General features: G+C 44.5%; 1 protein-coding gene across 2 annotated transcripts in view; it reads right to left on the bottom strand.

Annotated features, from left to right (window-relative positions):
* Window positions 1-9,901, bottom strand: part of LRP8 (LDL receptor related protein 8) — a 298,522-nt gene extending 288,621 nt beyond the window's left edge. Inside the window, exons 1-2 of one of the 2 annotated variants that reach the window (XM_073357653.2) lie at window positions 9,711-9,901; window positions 8,647-8,766 (exon numbers count right to left, since the gene is read on the bottom strand). In XM_073357653.2, coding sequence (XP_073213754.1) covers window positions 8,647-8,766; window positions 9,711-9,780 — 190 coding nt within the window. In that variant the 5' untranslated portion in view covers window positions 9,781-9,901. The remainder of the gene's footprint in view (window positions 1-8,646; window positions 8,767-9,710) is intronic. The other variant, XM_073357654.2, reaches the window with a different exon arrangement.
* Window positions 9,902-20,395: the final 10,494 nt, after the last annotated feature.

Below are 20,395 nucleotides of genomic sequence, written 5' to 3'. Positions count from 1 at the left end.
CTGCGGCCTGCCCACATAAGTGTTCCAGGGACGCAAAGTTGCCTTCATCAACTATAGCAGGACATATGACTGGTTAAAGGTTTAAAAAAAAGGCAGATGATCCTCAGTACCTTTTTCCTTTTTTTAAAGAGAGACAGTTCCCAATTCATCCCTTATTTAAAACCCCTAAAATAATGGAGTTAGCCCATGGAGGAATTTGACCCTACAACTTGTGAAAGTGCTATATAACCATGTTCCAGGTCTGACCTAACCCCTTTTAAAAATTGGGATTGGGTAATCTTCCATATCCAGTAACTAAAGAGGCATCACCATTTCATCCCTTGATTTCCATTTAGCCACACTCATTCTACATCAAATGCTTGACAGAAAGGACTATTCTTGATTACTACCTGTCCCATCCTGCGGTGCAATCCAGATCAGTGAGGGGCTGTATCACCACCTGCCCTGCAACGCTGGGTGCCTCACAATGTTTTGCTGCTGTAGCTCCCACCTGGGCTGCTCACAAACAGCCTGCCAGCATGCAGGTAACATCCTGTCTGGGTATAACTGCAGCCCTGGTCCAGCAGCTCTGAACCCAGCAGCCTGTCAGCAACACACCAGACACACTCTGGCTTTCACCAGCCTTGGTTGTTACTTGCAGGGTGAAGCAACATACTCCCAGTACTGAATTTTCCCGAAGTGTGTGTTCTGCGCTGTCCAGCCTTCTCCTAGACACTCAGATATTAAGATCTATTACCACTGTAAAGAGTCAATATTCAACAATTTTCTACTTTAACTGGAGTTACCAGACAGTTCAGTTTAAACACAACTGGATGGGTTTAAAGACAAAACAAATTTATGAACAAAAGAAGATGGATTTAAGTGAATTCAAGTATGAGAGATAAAGATCAAAACTGTCACAAGCAAATAACAGTGAAAACACATCAAAAAGAATAAATGGACACAAATCAGATGTCAAGAATTATAACATTCATAAACCAGTCGGAGAACACTTCAATCTCTCTGGTCACACAATCACAGACATGAAGGTAGCTATCTTAAAACAAAAAAACTTCAAATCCAGACTCCAGCGAGAAACTGCTGAATTGGAATTCATTTGCAAATTGGATACTATTAATTTAGGCTTAAATAGAGACTGGGAGTGGCTAAGTCATTATGCAAGGTAGCCTCTTTCCTCTTGTTTTTTCCTACCCCCCACCCCCCCCCCCAGATGTTCTGGTTTAACTTGGATTTAAACTTGGAGAGTGGTCAGTTTGGATGAGCTATTACCAGCAGGAGAGTGAGTTTGTGTGTGTATGGGGGTGGGGGGGATGTGAGAAAACCTGGATTTGTGCTGGAAATGGCCCACCTTAATTATGCACATTGTAGGGAGAATGGTCACTTTGGATGAGCTATTACCAGCAGGATAGTGAGTTTGTGTGTGTGGTTTTTGGGAGGGGGGTGAGGGAGTGAGAGAACCTGGATTTGTGCAGGAAATGGCCCAACTTTATTATCATGCACATTGTGTAAAGAGTTGTCACTTTGGATGGGCTATCACCAGCAGGAGAGTGAATTTGTGTGGGGGGGTGGAGGGTGAGAAAACCTGGATTTGTGCTGGAAATGGCCCACCTGATGATCACTTTAGATAAGCTATTACCAGCAGGACAGTGGGGTGGGAGGAGGTATTTTTTCATATTCTCTGTGTATAAATAAAGTCTGCTGCAGTTTCCACGGCATGCATCCGATGAAGTGAGCTGTAGCTCACGAAAGCTCATGCTCAAATAAATTGGTTAGTCTCTAAGGTGCCACAAGTACTCCTTTTCTTTTTACATCTAAAAGTCTTAGACTTAATCTGGTAAATTTTGGTTCAAGGCTTTGTTTAAAAAGGCCTGTCCCACCCCCAGTCTTCCAGCAAGATGGTGACTGACAATTCTTTGGTCAGGATCTCCCCCAGAGGCCCAAAGATGCTGGTGCCTGAGGTCTGGTCTACACTATAGAGTTAGGTCAACACAAGGCAGTTTATGTCGATTGAACTAGGGAAGTCTCTACACTTACGTGGGCAGGAGCAAAATGTAAATGCCCCACTACTCCGACTTAATAACTCCACCTCCACAAGCAGCGTAGAGTCAAGGTCAACATAGTCAGGTCAAAACTGTGTTGCTTATGCTGCCTGTTACTAGCTTTCAGGACCCATCCCACAATGCCCCACACTGACAGTACAATCAAAACAGGTTCCTGGGGAGGATGCGCACTGCTAAGACAAAGAGCAAACTGTAGACACAAACAAGCGATGTAATTACTGCGGCGCCTGCAGTTAGGTCGACTTGATTTTGTAGTGTAGCCACGACCCTTTTTTGTCTTCTTAGGTGAAAGAGACACAGCTTAGGGGTTTTCTGCCTCTTTCTTTTACAATCCAGTGAATCTTTGATGTGGATTCTTCTGAAGATTACCCCTCAAAGCAAAGTTTACTTAAACAGTGAGGCAGACAATATACAGGTTTCACAGTAACAGTCGTGTTAGTCTGCATTCGCAAAAAGAAAAGGAGTACTTGTGGCACCTTAGAGACTAACCAATTTATTTGAGCATAAGCTTTCGTGAGCTACACTCACTTCATCGGATGCATACTGTGGAAAGTTTAGAAGATTTTATTATATACACACAAAGCATGAAAAAAATACCTCCTCCCATCCCACTCTCCTGCTGGTAATAGCTTATCTAAAGTGATCACTCTCCTTACAATGTGTGAGCTGAGCATGAGCTTTCGTGAGCTGTAGCTCACGAAAGCTCATGCTCAAATAAATTGGTTAGTCTCTAAGGTGCCACAAGTACTCCTTTTCTTTTTGCGAATACAGACTAACACGGCTGTTCCTCTGAAATGTGTGAGCTGTAGCTCACGAAAGCTTATGCTCAAATAAATTGGTTAGTCTCTAAGGTGCCAAAAGTACTCCTTTTCTTTTTGCGAATACAGACTAACATGGCTGTTACTCTGAAACCTGTTTTAATATCTTGCTGGTCAATAACATCATGGTGAAAATGTATGTAGCAACATTATTTATAAAGCCGTGAAATCTCCCTGTATGATGTGGTTAGTGCATATTCAAAACCATACGGACCCGCCTAGGCAAAAGTTGTTGAACAGGTCTAGCCTAAACAAAGGAATGTGTGTTTACCTCAATTTATATGTAAGTAGTAAATGGGCCTCAAGACAGCAGGGGGAGGAGATGGCAGGAGACAGCACATTTGCATGTCAACATCAGACTCTATATTGTCTGCAAAAAGAAAAGGAGGACTTGTGGCACCTTAGAGACTAACAATTTATTTGAGCATAAGCTTTCGTGAGCTACAGCTCACTTCATCGGATGCATACTGTGGAAAGTTTAGAAGATCTTATTATATACACAGAAAGCATGAAAAAAATACCTCCTCCCACCCCAGTCTCCTGCTGTTAATAGCTTATCTAAAGTGATCACTCTCCTTACAATGTGTATAATAATCAAGTTGGGCCATTTCCAGCACAAATCCAGGTTTTCTCACCCCCCATTTTCTCACCTCATTACCAGCAGGAGAGTGAGTTTGTGTGGGGCGAGGAGAAAACCTGGATTTGTGCTGGAAATCGCCCAACTTGATTATCATGCACATTGTAAGGAGTGTGATCACTTTAGATAAGCTGTTACCAGCAGAAGAGTGAGTTTGTGCCTGTGTGTGTGGGGGGGAAACCTGGATTTGTGCTGGAAATGGCCCAACTTGATTATCATAGGTTTCAGAGTAACAGCCATGTTAGTCTGTATTCGCAAAAAGAAAAGGAGTACTTGTGGCACCTTAGAGACTAACCAATTTATTTGAGCATAAGCTTTCGTGAGCAACATCCGATGAAGTGAGCTGTAGCTCACGAAAGCTTATGCTCAAATAAATTGGTTAGTCTCTAAGATGCCACAAGTACTCCTTTTCTTTTTTCAAGATATTAAGTTTTCATATGATACCTCACAAGGCATATTTTGTACAAAGATTATTACAATAATATGTAGGGTGCGAATACAGGGATGCTTTCAGACACACTACTCCCAATCAAAAAGGAAGAAATTCAGTGTAAGAAATCAAGCCCAGAGGAAACCTCTATGAAGCAAGGTGCTCAGACTCCTCCTTTGGAATCTCAAATTCCTTGGAAAAGTCAACAGTAGACTCGCCAGGCAGTAGAGCAGCAGAAAACAGGAAAAGCCTCAGTCTGTGTACAAAGGCGGCTTCTAGCAAGAAGCACATTGAGTACTGCCACTCCATCAACTCCCTATTTTCCCACAAGCAGACAGTAAATTGTCATCTTCTCATAGAACTATTAAAAAAAACTGAAACATTTTGTAACCGAGCATTTCAATGGCAACAACCACAAGGAGCCGTTTATTTTACAAGCTGATCATTTACATACTAGCCACAAGAGTTATCCTAAAAAGAAAAGGAGGACTTGTGGCACCTTAGAGACTAACCAATCTATTTGAGCATAAGCTTTCGTGAGTTACAGCCACAAGTCCTTTTCTTTTTGCGAAGACAGACTAACACGGCTGCTACTCTGAAACAAGGGTTATCCTGTTTCTCCTAGAAGTGAAGATAAATACAATAAGAAATCTGTTAACACATGCATATCACATACTTCTGAGAAAGTTCTGAGCTAACTGAATTTAGAGACTGGTTTCAGAGTAACGTGTTAGTCTGCATTCGCAAAAAGAACAGGAGTACTTGTGGCACCTTAGAGACTAACCAATTTATCTGAGCATAAGCTTTCGTGAGCTACAGCTCACTTCCTCGGATGCATACTGTGGAAAATACATAAGATGTTTTTATACACACAAACCATGAAAAAAATGGGTGTTTATCACTTCAAAAGGTTTTCTCTCCCCCCACCCCACTCTCCTGCTGGTAATAGCTTATCTAAAGTGATCACTCTCCTTACAATGTGTATGATAATCAAGGTGGGCCATTTCCAGCACAAATCCAGGTTTTCTCCAACACCCCCCTCCCCCCTGCCAAAACCCACTTTCCTGTTGGTAATAGCTTATCCTGATCACAAAGCTATTACCAACAGGAGGGGGGGGGAGAAAACCTGGATTTGTGCTGGAAATGGCCCACCTTGATTATCATACACATTGTAAAGAGAAAGAAAAGGAGTACTTGTGGCACCTTAGAGACTAACCAATTTATTTGAGCATAAGCTTTCATGAGCTACAGCTCACTTCATCGGAGTGATCACTTTAGATAAGCTATTACCAGCAGGAGAGTAGGGTGGGGGGAGAGAAAACCTTTTGTAGTGATAAACACCCATTTTTTCATGGTTTGTGTGTATAAAAACATCTTCTGTATTTTCCACAGTATGCATCCAATGAAGTGAGCTGTAGCTCACGAAAGCTTATGCTCAAATAAATTGGTTAGTCTCTAAGGTGCCACAGTACTCCATTTCTTTTTGTGAATATAGAGACTGAGAATGGAATGGTCTGCCACAGCATTTGCCACTACAGGGCTATATATATTTTCCTTTTCCCTGTCCATCACTCCTTCAGTAGTTAACTGTGGAAAATTCAAGTTCTTCAAATGTGTAAATTCCAAATACTGTTTTTAATATATTATTGTATCTTCAGTAGCAACGAAAGTAGTGTGTTAATCTAGAAACAAAAGCGTACTGAACATACTCTGGGTACATATATTATGTACACCTGTGCTTTATATTATAAACACTCATATATTTTCCTTTTAACATTATTTCAGAGAAATCAATGTTCAGCAATAAGTAAATACAAGCTAGCAAAAATAAGCATGTGAAAAATGTAATTTGAATGAAGACCATTTGAATGAAGTCCACTGCAAATTCCATATTTTAATTAAATGATCAGTCCATATGGGAAATTTCTATAATACACCCACCTAATCCATGTTCATATGCTAGTCTGCACTCTACAATATAGTATAATTCCTTACATATGTACCAATGACCCCTTTGTTAACATTTACCAGCAAACAGAATCCCAGGCACATGCCATAAAATGCCTTTTTTCAAAAAACTCTAAAAGCTGCAGAAGTAAAACTTCTAAGAAAACACAATTACATACCTGACCGATCTGACATGGCACAATATAACCAAACCAGAGCTTCATCAAAATATCATTTTACATTCCTTATCTTTTCTGACTCGGTATTTCATGGGAGGCCTGGGGGTGGGGAGGTCCTGATCCTTACTCAGTCTTGCTTTTTAAGAAGTCTCACTGATTCTAATGGGACTATTCAGAGGGTAAAGGACTATTCATTGTGAGTTGGGATAAAATAATCAGAACATTAGGAATCCATTCAGGCCATGACCATACAACCTTTATACAAACAAAACTCCCACTGAATTCAGTGGAAGTTTTGCCTAAGAAAGGACTGTAGGATGAGACTGTAAATGTTAAATTGATTAAAAACTGCAAGGATGTTAATAGCAAGAAATAGAGTGAAAAATGCATGACCGTAACTTATTCCCTAGACTCTGCTGCCATTCATCAGCTGCTCATGTTATGTTCTTGTGGTTTATGAAGTCTGCAGAGCTCATCCCATGAATTACAACAAAGTGTGAATTCAATGGCTATTATCCTATACAGTATATAATTCTCAAGACATGCCTTTGGTATTTCAGGTCAGCTGCCACAGCAAAACCTGCAGTGCTGTTTTGTCTCTTGTAGATACAATGGACTTAATTCCATATTTCTTTGCTTTCATGGATGTTTCTTGCATACTTCGGTTGAGAGAAGTGCTGCTACCCACAGAACTTACATGGCAACACACAAGGGACAAGCATGTGTACTGATAGCATAACAAATGTGCAACTGTCTAGGACTTTGGCATCTTGCCAACCATAACCCCAAGGCCGACTGAGACATCACAGGAACAGAGGAGGTAGAACTCCAAGCCGCCCTGCTCCAAAAGCATAAACCCTCTTCTTCTCCCACTTACACTACTATATTCTGTTACCAGCACGGGGCTTGATGACACACAACTGAGTAGTTCCGATTCTATCCAATAGTAAGCAGTTGTGCACATGCACACTGGCTAATTCACTATATTTTTTTCAAAAAGAACAGGAGGACTTGTGGCACCTTAGAGACGAACACACTTATTTGAGCATAAGCTTTCGTGAGCGATAGCTCACTTCATCGGATGCATTCGGGGGGGGGGGGGTACCACAAGTCCTCCTTTTCTTTTTGCGAATACAGACTAGCACAGCTGCTACTCTGAAACCTGTCATATTTGTTTCAGTAATCCTTGTATATACATACTTAAATTGAACTTCTTTCAAGATCTGTCCTATGAGCAACTTAAAAAAAAAAACCACCAGGAACTAAACCTGAACAATGATTTCTCCTTAGGGTTTTCCCACATACACAGGATTTGTCAAAACAAGGATATAACAGTAAGAGGAAGGAGAACCATAAAAAGTCAGTGTTTAACATACGGAGGAGGAAGATTTTGAAAACTATAACTCTCCACCTCTTTAACGAACTTTGACAGGTTTCAGAGTAGCAGCCGTGTTAGTCTGTATCCGCAAAAAGAAAAGGAGGACTTGTGGCACCTTAGAGACTAACCAATTTATTTGAGCGTGAGCTTAAGCATATGTAGCTCACGAAAGCTTATGCTCAAATAAATTTGTTAGTTAGTCTCTAAGGTGCCACAAGTCCTCCTTTTCTTTTAACGAACTTAGAATTTTTCAGGATGAATCACCACCAGAACAAGATTTTGTAGGTAAAGAGTTGAAATCATCCCCATCGCTAAGCATTTCACTTTGACGGTGCAATAATAAACCGCTGTGCCTTTGTAAATTTAGCCTGTCAGGGCACTATCCCCAGAAGACCTTCACAGCCTATCCTCTAACCTGCGCAAGGGCACAAGGGAGAGTCTTGGAGGAGGATGGCCGAGGGTGCACCAAATAAAAACTAGTCAACCCTTCCCACTTTTCTATAGGCAGCTTGTGCCATGTGGCTGATCTGGTGTCTCCCAGCAGCCAATCCGAAACGGGGCCGGCAAAAGCGACGGCTTCATTCAAAAAAGAACAGGATGGAACCGCAAATTTACAGTCGTTTCCTCTGGGCCAGGTTTTGCGGCAGGGCAGGACCCGCTACTGTCACCCAGGGCATAGGGATATAATTCGCCCCCAACACACACGCGCGCTGCGCTGCTCTCCCCGAGGCTCAACGCTGCATCCGCCCCTTCCGGCAAGAGGGAGAAGCCTATCTCCGAGCAGCAGCGGGGGCTGTGATGCGGCCCCAGGGGGAAACGCAGGCGGAGAAAGGGACAGCAGGGCTGGGAGACGTCTCTCCAGCCTGCGCGCGGTGCCCAGGGCTGCCCGGGCGCCGGCTCCCCCGAGTCTCCGGACAGGATTGCTTTCTAGGCCGGCCGCGCACACACACACACCCACACCCCGGGGGTCGAAAACTCCTTTCCAAACACAGGGACACACGCCCCGGGAGCCAGGCGCCGCCGGGTGCCCCCGTGCAATGCATGGCGCTCCCGCAGCCTGCAAGAGGCAGCCCCAGCGGAAGACACGAGCTTGCTCCAGCTCGCCTCTGCCCCACGCAGCCCACCCTCCCCGCGGCCAATCCGGCACCCCTGCCTGCGAGCGGGGCGTCCGGCCGGGAGCGCGGCTCGGGCACTCACGGCAGTCCGCCTCGTCGCTGTTGTCCGAGCAGTCGTCGTCCTCGTCGCACTTCCAGACGGCGGGGATGCAGCGCTCGTTCCGGCACTGGAACTGATCCTCCTCGCACTCCTTGGCGGCGCCTGCGGGCGGCAGAGGCAGAGCCGCGTGGGCTAGGGCGCGCTTCCCGGCCGTGCCCACCCCCGCCCGGGGCATGCTTTGCAGGCCGCATCCTCCCGGCCCGGGGCTTCAGGCCACGCTCCCGCCGCGGACTCTTAACTCGCCGCACACACAGGGCTCCCCTGGAGAGGGGCACGGCATGGGGGGAGCGCTGTTTTGCATGGGGGGGGGAGGCATGTGTTTAGTAACACAAGGACAATGCACCTCTGCTTAAAGTAGGTTACCATAATCCCCTTCTCCCCGGCTAAATATACCCCCCCTGTGAAAAGCGGCATCGTGCACACACCAAGCATCTAATTCACGCACTCTGGGAAATAACCCGGCATTGATTTAAGGGCAAAAGGAGGTTGGAGGGAAGGGTAAGGAAATGCCACAGTAAAAGCACCAACGACCTAGCGGCTATTCATTGTCAGTGCAAAAGGCAGATCGCATGTTGGGGGACCATTGTCAGCTTCTCCGTTTACCTAAATATTTTCCTTCCCCCACAAAATGGAAACTGACCCCAACCTGAAGCTGAGAAGGGGACCTGCTCCTTTGCAGAGAGGGAGCGGGGCTCCTGGGTTTGGGTTACGGGTGGCCACACAAATCTTCCCTTAGCTTAAAAGATGAATTCCTGTCACTACCGGTCGGCTAGCATCGGTGATAGCCTTTCCCTTCAAACAAGGCGTCAGCCCTTCCCCCCCAGTATAGCACGGATCAAAGTTAAGGGAACCCCTGCCAACTGGCTTCCTGTGCAGGGCCAGGAATCCCACACGCAGCGCGTGCAGCCAGTCGTCAAAAGGGAGAGCGAGAGACCCAGGCAAATGCAGGGCTTGCCCTTGCTCAGGTCCCAGCGATGCTGCGCGGTTACCCCCCGACACGCGCGCGCCCACGTGCAGAGGACATGGACACGGGGCTCCCCACCCACCTTTGCCAGCGTGCAGCTTGATCAGCAGCAGATGGAAGAGCAGCAGCCGGGTTAGTCCTGGGTGGCACATCGCGCTCTCTCCTTCCGTGTGATAATGCCTTGAGTGCTGGTTGCATGCAGCCGGGCTTACCGCCTTCGCTAACGGAGTGTTTGCCGTCGGCTGCTGCCCTGCTCGCTTCCTCCAGCGTGTGTGTGCATTGAAATGGGAGGCGGTGACGTTTCTGGTTGGGCGGGCTGTCTGGGCGCTCCAGACCTGTGCGTGCCCGCTCGGCGCGTTGAGCGAGACCAGGTGCCACGTGGGGATGAGGAATCCTGAGAGAAAGCGCTGGGGCAATGCTGCCACAGAAGGTGCTTTCTTTTCCTGAAGCGTGGATGGTGTTGCTTTGCTAGCCTGACCCCACTCCTGGAAAAGCAAATGCATTGTTGAGCTGAGCAGGCGTGGGGGGCAGGGTACCACACCACAGATAATGTTGGACCTTCATTTTATATTACTCAGGCTGGCAGAGGGGCAAAGCCAATCTCCATTCCCAAGGGCAGCTAAAAATAGTCTCCATTCCATCATTTCTTTAATTGGACAAGGCCTCAGTTTCCTCACCTTTAAAATGAATAAATGGAATATTAAGCAACCAGCAGATTGCAAAAGGAAACGCTGCAGCAGTAAAAAGAGATTTTCAGACCAACTAATTCTGTTTATTTGAGGGGAACAGAGGTGCAAGGCCAATGTCTGTTCTCATTTCTACCCTACAGCCCCACTGACCAGCCTTGCACCAGTGTAGCTGAGAGCAGAATTTAGCCCATATTATTTGATTGCCTTGGGGATACTAATAAATACAATAACTATTACCTAGCTCAGAGGTAAGATAACAATATGTCTTTGTTCCTGGTATATAAAATAATAAACAAATATGGAGTGACCCGCACTAAAGTCAATGGTGTTACACTGATTTTACAGTGGGTTTAAATTTTGCCACAGTATTTTCTGTTTAAAAGCTACACTCAAGAGGCCAAATTCTGCCCTAATTTAACAGCATTGCATGTTATAAATCAAGGTTGAATATAGCCATTGCCCTTCAGAAAACAAACTGTAGGAAACATACTGGTGTTTGCCATCTTCTTTCCTATGTTAGAGACCTCAGAGACAGGTTACATAATAAATTAACTGTAATATTTCTGAAATCTTGTATATAATACACTAAATGCAAATAACACACTTCTATAATATAGGGCCACATCCTCAGTTGATTTAAATCTGTAGATATGCTGATTCACAGTGAAGATCTGGCCCCTGATCTTAATTTTATTAAGTAAATGAAACAAACACGTGCTGTTTTAATGTCTTTAAGAAAATAGTAAGTCAGTTACACACTGGGTGTTTTCTTCATTATTTTAGCTTTCTTGTAAAACAGGGATTTCCTGACTATCCTACCCACATAACCTTCTGCACTTTATTGTAGTCAAATTACAAAGAGAAGAAACTGTAAAACATTCCAGAGGTGGTAATCTCCTTTCTCATGGAGAGGTAATCTGTGTTATTCCACATGCCAATACAGCTTGTTCAGCAAATGGAATGAAAACAAGTTTATAAACTCTATGGCATAGGGACCATGTCTACATCTCTGTATAGAGGACCCCCGATCCTGATCACAGCCTCTGGGCTCTACTGTAATCATAAATATTGGATTGTGCTAAATTAGCATTGCAGTGCTATTCACACTACTAGAGTTAAGGTCATTTCAGTGCTCTTATTGTCAATGATGTTTTTCAGGGAATAACAACAGTTTTAACAATTCACAACAGAGTTAAAACTGTTAAACATCAAGATCTTAAGTCTTGGACTGATTTTTTTAAACAATTTTGAAGAAATTGCAGTCCACTTCAAAATATTAAACCGATATAACAAAGTTGTAAAAGGTTTCCGACTTCATTTTAAAAAAAAATCCTTAAATGAGGAATAATCCTGCACTTCTCACTCAGACAAAAGTTCCACTGACTTCAAACTGGGTGCACAATTAAAAATGCATTTGCTTCTTTAAACAGAAAATTTGCAAGCTAATAGTCAATGGAGTGACTAATGTGTTTGAATAACATGAAGAGGAAAATAGCTAATTGTTGAATTACTTCAGTGACAACTTGCAATGTATTAACAGGTTTCAGAGTAGCAGCTGTGTTAGTCTGTATTCGCAAAAAGAAGAGGAGGACTTGTGGCACCTTAGAGACTAACCAATTTATTTGAGCATAGGCTTTCGTGAGCTACAGCTCACTTCATCGGATACATTCATGTTCAACAAATATTTCTTAATTTTTAGAATGCAAATATAGTGCACATTTGTGCTGGTGGGATTGCTGTGACAGATTATAATAAATACCTCATTTGCTTTGAGCTATTATAATCCATCAGGTCAAACCTCTCTTTTAAAAAATGTGTCAAAATACAGATTTACGATAGTTTTACAAATCCTGGTCTCATTCCTCCCTCTCTCTCTCTCTGTCAAAATAGTGTACATCAGAGGTAACTCCAGTTAAGACAGAGGACCTACACTGGTGAAGAAAGAGCATAAGTGAGAGGAGAAAAAGGTCCAGAAACTGATAAATTTGACTTTTGGTGTGTTTTGTTGTTTTTTTTTAAAAAAAAAAACACAATTTTGCTAAAATGGCGTCCTTTAAAAGAGACAAAGAAAAATGCTGTCAACAGTTAATCCTCTACCCCAACAGTTTGCTTTGGTATCACCTGGCCCACGGAATGCCCATGGCCTCTCCTGGGCAGGCCCCAGCCATAGGGGTTACCTGTGCCATCTCATGGACACCCAAAGAATATCACAGGAAGTGCAAAGGCAAGAGGAACTAGGCTAGAGGGAGATAAGGAAACTGACAGTTTGGGAACTAAGTGAGAAACTAAATCCAGTTCCATCTGATATGTTCCAATAGTTTAACAAAAGCAATTCACTGAAACCTGAGGTTCCCTTCTTCCTTGAGAACACTACACTACTCACCATATTTCCCTAGATGGCTTCAAATTAACCTTCCCTTACTTCATTTCTCTCACTCTGGAGTCCTTATATCACAGGGGTGGCCAAACTTACTGACCCTCTGAGCTGCATCCTCAGAATCTTCAGAAGTTCAAGAGCCAGGGCTGGGGCTCAGGGCTTCAGCCCCATGTAAGGTGCCTTGTGGATCTTGGGTCTTCAGCCCTGCTCCTGCTGAAGCCCCAAGTCCTGGCAGGTGCGCCCCACAGGGCTGAAGCCCCAAGACCTCCCCTCCCCACCGAGCAGAAGTCCCTACTCCACCACCCTGCTGCAAGGCAGAGGTCCCAAGCTTCCCCGAGTCTGGTAGGTGGAGAATGGGGGGAAGTGCGTGGGGGGGCTCCACGAACCGCACATTAACTGTAAAAGCTGCATGCGGCTCACGAGCCACGGTTTGGCCACCCCTGCTATAGCACAACCAACAATCTTTCAGATAAGGAGAAGAACAAGACAGAGCTGCCTTAGACTTTGTGGACACTTCTTGTTATTCAGCTGGAAGAGACTTTTAAGTCACAAGAAGGTTTTTACCTTCCATCCCCACCTCAAGGTTGCCCACACTGCCTCCATGGTACTTCCAGATGCTATGGCTTTAGGGCCCAATCCACCTCTCACTGCAGTCAATAAAAATCTTTTCAGTTAATTTTAATGAGAGTTAGACTGGACCCTTGTAGGGAGGGGGAGAAATCAAGAGTAGATTTCAAATCCAAGTCTTCTGCATGTCTGAGGAGTACTGCCAAGGGGCCAGGCCGCTTTCTGCCATGTTACAGTGTTGAATCAGTGAAAGCTGAAAGAAATGCAAAAAGTAAACCAAGAGCACAGTTAGTGATAAGTACATGGGAATTTTTAAAATTGTTTCACTTTAAACAATCTATGGTGGTATTAGTAACATAGGTAAATAAATTTGCTAATTACAACACATGATTTGTAAATTGACAATGTCACTTGAAAGCTACCACTTAATTCTTTAGTGCCTCTGTGCTGGTAACACCCAGGTGCTGCAGAACAGCAGATGGAGTATGTTAGACCACTTACTGCTCTTATGTTCCTGAAGTGCTTAGGCACAAGAAAAGGGATAGAATAGAAGCACTGATACTGAATTTTTTTTATATTTGTGTGTAAGTTACACATTCAGGGTGTGTTCCATTCCTCATGTGAACTATTCATATAGGCCCCAGTTCTGCAAAGACTTATGCATGTGTATAAATCTCTGCAGGATCAGAGCAATAAGGCCCAATTCTGTGAGGTGCTGAGCTCTCTCGACTCCACTGGCCCCATGAGGAGGCTCTAAGCACCCTGAAAGACTAGGGCCATAACTTTTTTAAAGTATTAACACCACCCAGGAGAAAAGAGTCCCAAAATGAGAATTTAGAACAATATCTGCATGGAATGGTTCTTGTAATATTGATGAGGTTTTTACACAAGGTCAGAAAACTTTAAATACAGTCTTGCTTTCAAGATAGGGAGAAGTCATAGACTCAGTTCTAAATGGCATACAGAACCTACATAGCTTAATTCACATTCCATCAATAAGGAAAGATAAACTCTGATAGATGCTTGACAAGATTGCTACTTTTTAAAAAAGGGATGGCCCATTAAAAAGCCAATGTCTGATTCAGAAGGCTGTTCTTCCTGCTTCCTCATTTGGTTTATTAGCTTGTCTTTAATAATATTTTTCAAGGTCGCATGTTAGTTCCTTTGCTCTCATCACTGTCAATTGCTAAACCACCAGAAAATGGATGCACATACCCAAAAAATCTGCTGTGTCAGAAATGAATAATTAATCTCTCAAAGAGAATAATTCAAATTCATTTTTAAAAATCCTTCCAAATTTTTTTTAAAAATGAGTCATTCTATAATAGGAGACACAGAGCCCTATTCTGATTTCACATACTTTGGGCCTGATTCTGCCACACTTCCTTACTTTGATTAGTTCCTTCTCTGCAAATGATACCATTTAAATCAATGGAAGTACCGATGGAGTATGTCAATGGGGATAATCCCAATTTATCTCAATGTAAGCAGGATGAGAATCTAGCCCAATGCTGTTCAGAAGAATTATTTACTGCTTTCAGGAGTTAAGAAACACTTGTTTCTTCAAAGCTAAGAAATTCTACTGCAAATATTTCAAAAGAAAAGAGCTGACCCCATTTTCTTCATGTCTAGCATCCACTGATTTGTCTGTGTGCACACTCTCAGAGCAATCATTCCTTTAAACACAGTTTTCAGAAAATCATGTCCTTTCAAATCTCCTGCCTGTTACATCATGTTGTGACCAAGGTGCTTGATGCATCAGACCCTTTGGCATTTTGTCATATCACATAATAAGTCAGTAAGTGATGGATGCATCCCAGAGTAACATGTCCTAAAGACATCATTTTCAGAAATACTGCATGTAACACCCCACCCCTGCACACAAACAAGTTTCACTTCACAACACCTTTCTATTTTTAGTTTTTTTTCTTGCTAAAACCTGTGAGCAAATTTAGCATTCTTGAAAGTGAGAGGCTAATTTAAATGGATCAAGCCTGACATAGTGGAAGCAGTTATATGCAGCATTTGCCATCCCCACACAACTGCCAATACACCCAGCTCCTGGTTTGCCGCACCTCTTCTGTTTCCATCCCAGGATTCCCACACAGAGGGCCGGCCTTATGGAAAACTGGTGAACTTGTATTTTGGCACCCCAGCCCTCATGGGCGTGGCAACCCCCCCATTGCTCCTGGCCCCCATAGGTGCCCCCCATTGGCCATTGCTCCTGAGGGTGCCCCAGGCTCCCCACCCCCTGCCCTGTGCCCCTTTCACCCCTTCCTACACTCCTAACTACTGCACTGTGCCCCCTTTGCTCCAATCTCAGCACCCCCTCCTGCACCCCAATCCCTGCCCTTTGCCCCTAACCCCTGCACCACCCCCTCCTGCGCCCACATGCGGAAACTGACCTGGATGCATGGAGCAGTTGGCATTGCTGCTCACTCCCCCCTTCAAACACTGCTCTTCCGCACACCCTAGGGGGCTGTGAGGGGCAGGATTGAGGAGCGACATCAGGTCTCCCTGCATCCAGGTCACTTTCCCCACCCGGCCTGCATCAGGGGAGGACAGGAGAGCAGCAGCATAGATGGGGAAAGTGACCTGGATGCATAGAGCACTTGGTGTTGCTTCTCACTTCCCTCTCTACAGCCCCCTTGGGGGGCACGGAGGAACGTTGGGGAGGGGAGCAGTATCTGTGTGTCACAGCTCGCTTCCCCCCCCACCCCACCCCAGTTCCTCTGCCAGGGGGAAGCAGGAAGAACTCTGGGCGGCCCTCCCCAACACGGCACTCCCCTGCCAGCCTGGATCAGTTTCTGACTCTACACCAGCACCACATACCTCTGCACTGCCTCATGGCTCCCACTTGTCCACGGTGCCCCTGGGTGGTTGCCCAGGTGGCCAACCCCTAAGGCTGGCCCTACCCACACAGCTCTGCCAAGGCACCACACTCCTGATCCATCACACTCATATCATTCTATCCCTGGACTTTCCCACAGCACTTCAGTCCTTAACTGCAGTACCCCTACTGTTGTCTACTAGTTTTGAGGACCTCAGAATGTCAAGTCTAATCTCAGAATTAGTTTTTTTCTGTAAGTTTCTAGCCCTTTTTCTTCTGAATTCAACTTGGAAAATATAAGCCAATCACTAGAGTTGAACATTGGTCACTGTTATTATTCCTAAAGATGACTGGTTATTGGTATCCCCCTACAGTTACCCATCCCAGGGCTGGACTTTGTGAAATAGGTCCCTCAATTCGTGGGCAGAGGGAAGTACAGGACACCAGGCCAATACATAGCTGTTAAGGAAAATGCCAAAGGGGCTTCTGCTGATGGTACTAGGCCTGCTGCATGCTGCCACCCAGCTGTGCAGACTCCTATGCTAAACAGTCAATGAGGACTCTGGCCACATCATGGTAGAATAGCTCAGTAATATTATGGAATCCTAGTTTAGAGGACCAGGCACAGAACTGAGGTCAAAAGAATCCTGCACTCTAATACCAGCTGGGGCACAGATTCCTCTGTGGCCTTCAGGTCCAACCCGATTTCCCAATGAAGTCACTGGGAGTTTTTCCATTTGCTTCAGTGGCAACTGGATTGATTTCTTAGTCAAGACATTTAACCTTTCTGCATTAGTTTCCACATCTGCAAAATGGGAATAAAACTCTCCTATTAGGCATACAAGTATTTATTATAATTAGTTACAGTTCTGCTGTCAGCTACACTGGAGTATACCAAAATAACTCCATTCAACAATGCATTTATTCTGGATTTACAAACATTGGGTAAAATTCTGCTCTCAGTATAAAGAGCTGAAATTCAACACAAAGCACATAACACACTCTAAATCCCTGTCATCTGAAAACAATTTTTTTTAAATGTTGGCAGCTGTTCCTAGACCCAACCACAAGCAGCTGGGCTCCACTTCTGCAGAGAGATGCTGTATGGCACCCAACATCTCTCCCTGCCCCACACTTGTCCTTCTATGTAAAGATCAATAGAGCTTGGGAGGAGGTAAAAAAAATCACTCCTCTAACCCTCCCCCAAATCTTCAGGCAGCCTTGTGCATAGTGGTCGACAGGAGTCTATTACTTTGTGGGGTGTGGAATTGTTTCATAGGTTCACCCAAAAATGCTAAAGCCTCTCAAACATAAACTGGCATTTGTGCACTGGGAATACATGGAGAGTAACATGCTAATCCAGGACTTCAGAGGTAAAATGTTAACACAGTGAATCATTCTGCTATCTCGCACAGATATGCCTTGTCTACACTGCCACTTTACAGCCCTGCAACTTACTCACTCAGGGGTGTGAAAAAACATCCCCCTGAGCGCTGCAAGTTTCAGCACTGTAAAGTAGCCGTGTAGACAGTGCACCAGCGCTGGGAGCTACTCCCCTCATGGGAGTGGTTTTTTTACACTCTCCCAGCGTCGGTGCCGCGACTCCACAGCCACGTTAAAGTGCTGCCAGTTGCTAGTGAAGACATAACCATAGAAACACAGCTCCTTAGCCAATTTGTACATTTTCTCAACTACACCCCTGAAACAGATAAAGTGAAGATAAATGGTCCAATTTAAAAGGGCAAGTGAGCAAATACTAGTGCTACTGAGGACTGATAACTAGCGTATTGGGGTAGATTGTGATCTCATTTACTGTGGTGTAAATCTAAAGTAGTTCTATTTAAATCATTGGAGTTACTCCAGATTTAAACCAGGGTAACTGAGATCACAATTTGGCTGCGTGTTACAGAAGTCAGGGGAGGGAGAAGAAGGAGGTTGGGTTTTGGTTTCTGGTGGAATCTGTTTCTTTCTTTTGGCTGTTAGGTTTTAAATTGACTTTAAAATCTCTTCTTTTGAAGAATTCTAGTGAATTTTGCACTAATTTATGAGCACTCTGAAGTCAGTGAATGCACAGATGTAAGTCAGTACAGAATTCATCCCCTTTTTTATCTTGCCGTGTAACAAAAGAGTAATATAACAAGAGTTTAAGCCTTTTGTTAATCATTTGACAATCAGGAACTGTAAATTCTCTTCTGGGTCTCATTCTTTCATTTATCCTACTACTCTAAGAGTCCTGAAAGGATGATGAGAACTGGACCAGTTTTGACATAGAGCCTTAGTCAGATATAACTGGCAGGGATATGCAGTTTCATTTAGTCAGCCACCCACATTTTTGATTCCCAGCCATCAAACCTCACTCAAAATTGCATTTTATCTACTGTCAGTTTCCCCACTGTGACCAACAGCACCCCATATTCACACCCTACACACCACTGTAATAATCTTTGTACAAAATATGACTGGTAAGGTATCATTTGAAAGCTAATAACTCGCTCATCAATAATATCATGGTGAAATGTATGTAACAACATTATATGTAAAGTTATGAAAACCCCCTGTATGATGTTATTAGCACATGTTAAAAACCACACAGCCCTGCCTAGGCAAAAAATTGTTGAACAGGTCTATCCTAAACAAAGGAATGGGTGTTTGCCTCAATTTATATATAAGTAGTAAACAGGGGCCTCCACACAGCAGGGAGAGGAGATGGCAGGAGACAGAGCAAATTTCCATTTCAGCAAACTCAGGTAAGGAGAGAGAGAATGGAGCCTCCTTCATCACCAGACTCCATGTCACCTACCTCACTGAATAAACTTTAATTTGAAGGGCAATCTTCAGAAGAATCTACTTCAAAGGTTCACTGGACTATAAAAGGAGGCAGAAAATCCCAAGTTCTCTTTCTTTCACCTAAGAAGACAAAGGCACCAGCACCTTTGGGCCTGTGGGCAAGATCCTGACCAAGGAAAAGTCAGTCACCATCTTGCTGGAAGACTGGGGGTGAGAAAGGCCATCTTAAACAAAGCCCTGAACCAAAATTTGACACATTAAGTCTAAAACTTTTAGATACTGTAAGCAGGGTCTGCTGTCCCTGACAGCTAGCTGGGAGGGGAGAGACTTCAAGAGCAAATTGTATTTACATGAACACCTTACTCTGTTTAAAGAAAAGAAGTACTTGTGGCACCTTAGAGACTAACAAATGTATTTGAGCATAAGCTTTCGTGAGCTACAGCTCACTTCATCAGATGCATTCAGCAGATAGAGCGGCGTGTTGCTCAAAGTGATCAACTTTGGCTGGTGTTGGGTTACAAATCACCTTAGTACAGAATGAAGGGGTAGTGAAATGCTGTTACCAATGCTGGCATTATTGTGAATAAAGAGGAGCAGAACTGTGCTTAACCTGTCCCAAATGGGGGGGGGTCACCCTCAGCTGAAAGGACCTCCTTAAGCCAGGGGCTCGAATGCCAGAGCCCTGTGGAAGTAAGGGGGGTGGGAACAGGTGTCCCAGTTTCCTGGACTGGTTTAACCTGTTCCCTGTCCCCCCCCACTTCCCCGTTCAAAGAAAGGGCTAAATAGTCTTCATTAGGAGCCTCTTTGTTATTTTAAATGCTCAGTCAGAGCTGAAATCACTTGAGATAGGGCAGTGTTTCTGCAAAGAGTGAAAATTACTGAGGGCTTGGCTACACTTGCAGATGTAGAGCACTGGGAGCTAAACCAGACTTCGGAGACCACAGCAGGGAAAACGCTGCCATGTGTTTACGCTGTCAGCTGCAAGCGCATTGGCAGGCCACATTAGCAGCTCTTGCAACACCACAAAGAGCAGTGCATTGTGGTAGCTATCCCAGTGTGCAAGTGGCTCCAACATGCTTTTCAAATGGGAAGGGATGGAGTGTGACAGGGAGTGTGTTGTGTGTATGTGGGGGGAGAGACAGTGTGTTTTGGGGGGCTGAGAGTGTGTCAGCATGCTGTCTTGTAAGTTCAGACAGCAGCAGACCCTCCTCCCCCCCCTCACACACACTCACAACAGCAGCATTCCACACTAATGGTATGCTTTGTCCCGGAGTACATAAGCATGCCGGCTCTCAGAAACGGAGCTTTGAAAGGGGATATCCGCATGTCTGCAGCCGATTTCAAAACAATGAGAAGAGTGGTCACTTGACTTCTGGGGATTATGGTACGTTTCCGGAGGCCAATCACAGCACACTAATGCAACACCTCGTCAATGCTGATGCCCGGGAATTTCAGCCGGCGTGCAGGAAGCTTTATGCTTCTCATGGAGGTGGATTACCAGGAGCGCTCCAGCTGCA

The sequence above is a fragment of the Lepidochelys kempii genome, chromosome 8 (assembly GCF_965140285.1).
Source record: "Lepidochelys kempii isolate rLepKem1 chromosome 8, rLepKem1.hap1, whole genome shotgun sequence".
In the NCBI taxonomy this organism is placed as follows: domain Eukaryota; kingdom Metazoa; phylum Chordata; order Testudines; family Cheloniidae; genus Lepidochelys; species Lepidochelys kempii.
The sequence above is the reverse complement of the archived record's forward strand: the minus strand, read 5'-3'. Positions and strand labels throughout refer to the sequence as shown.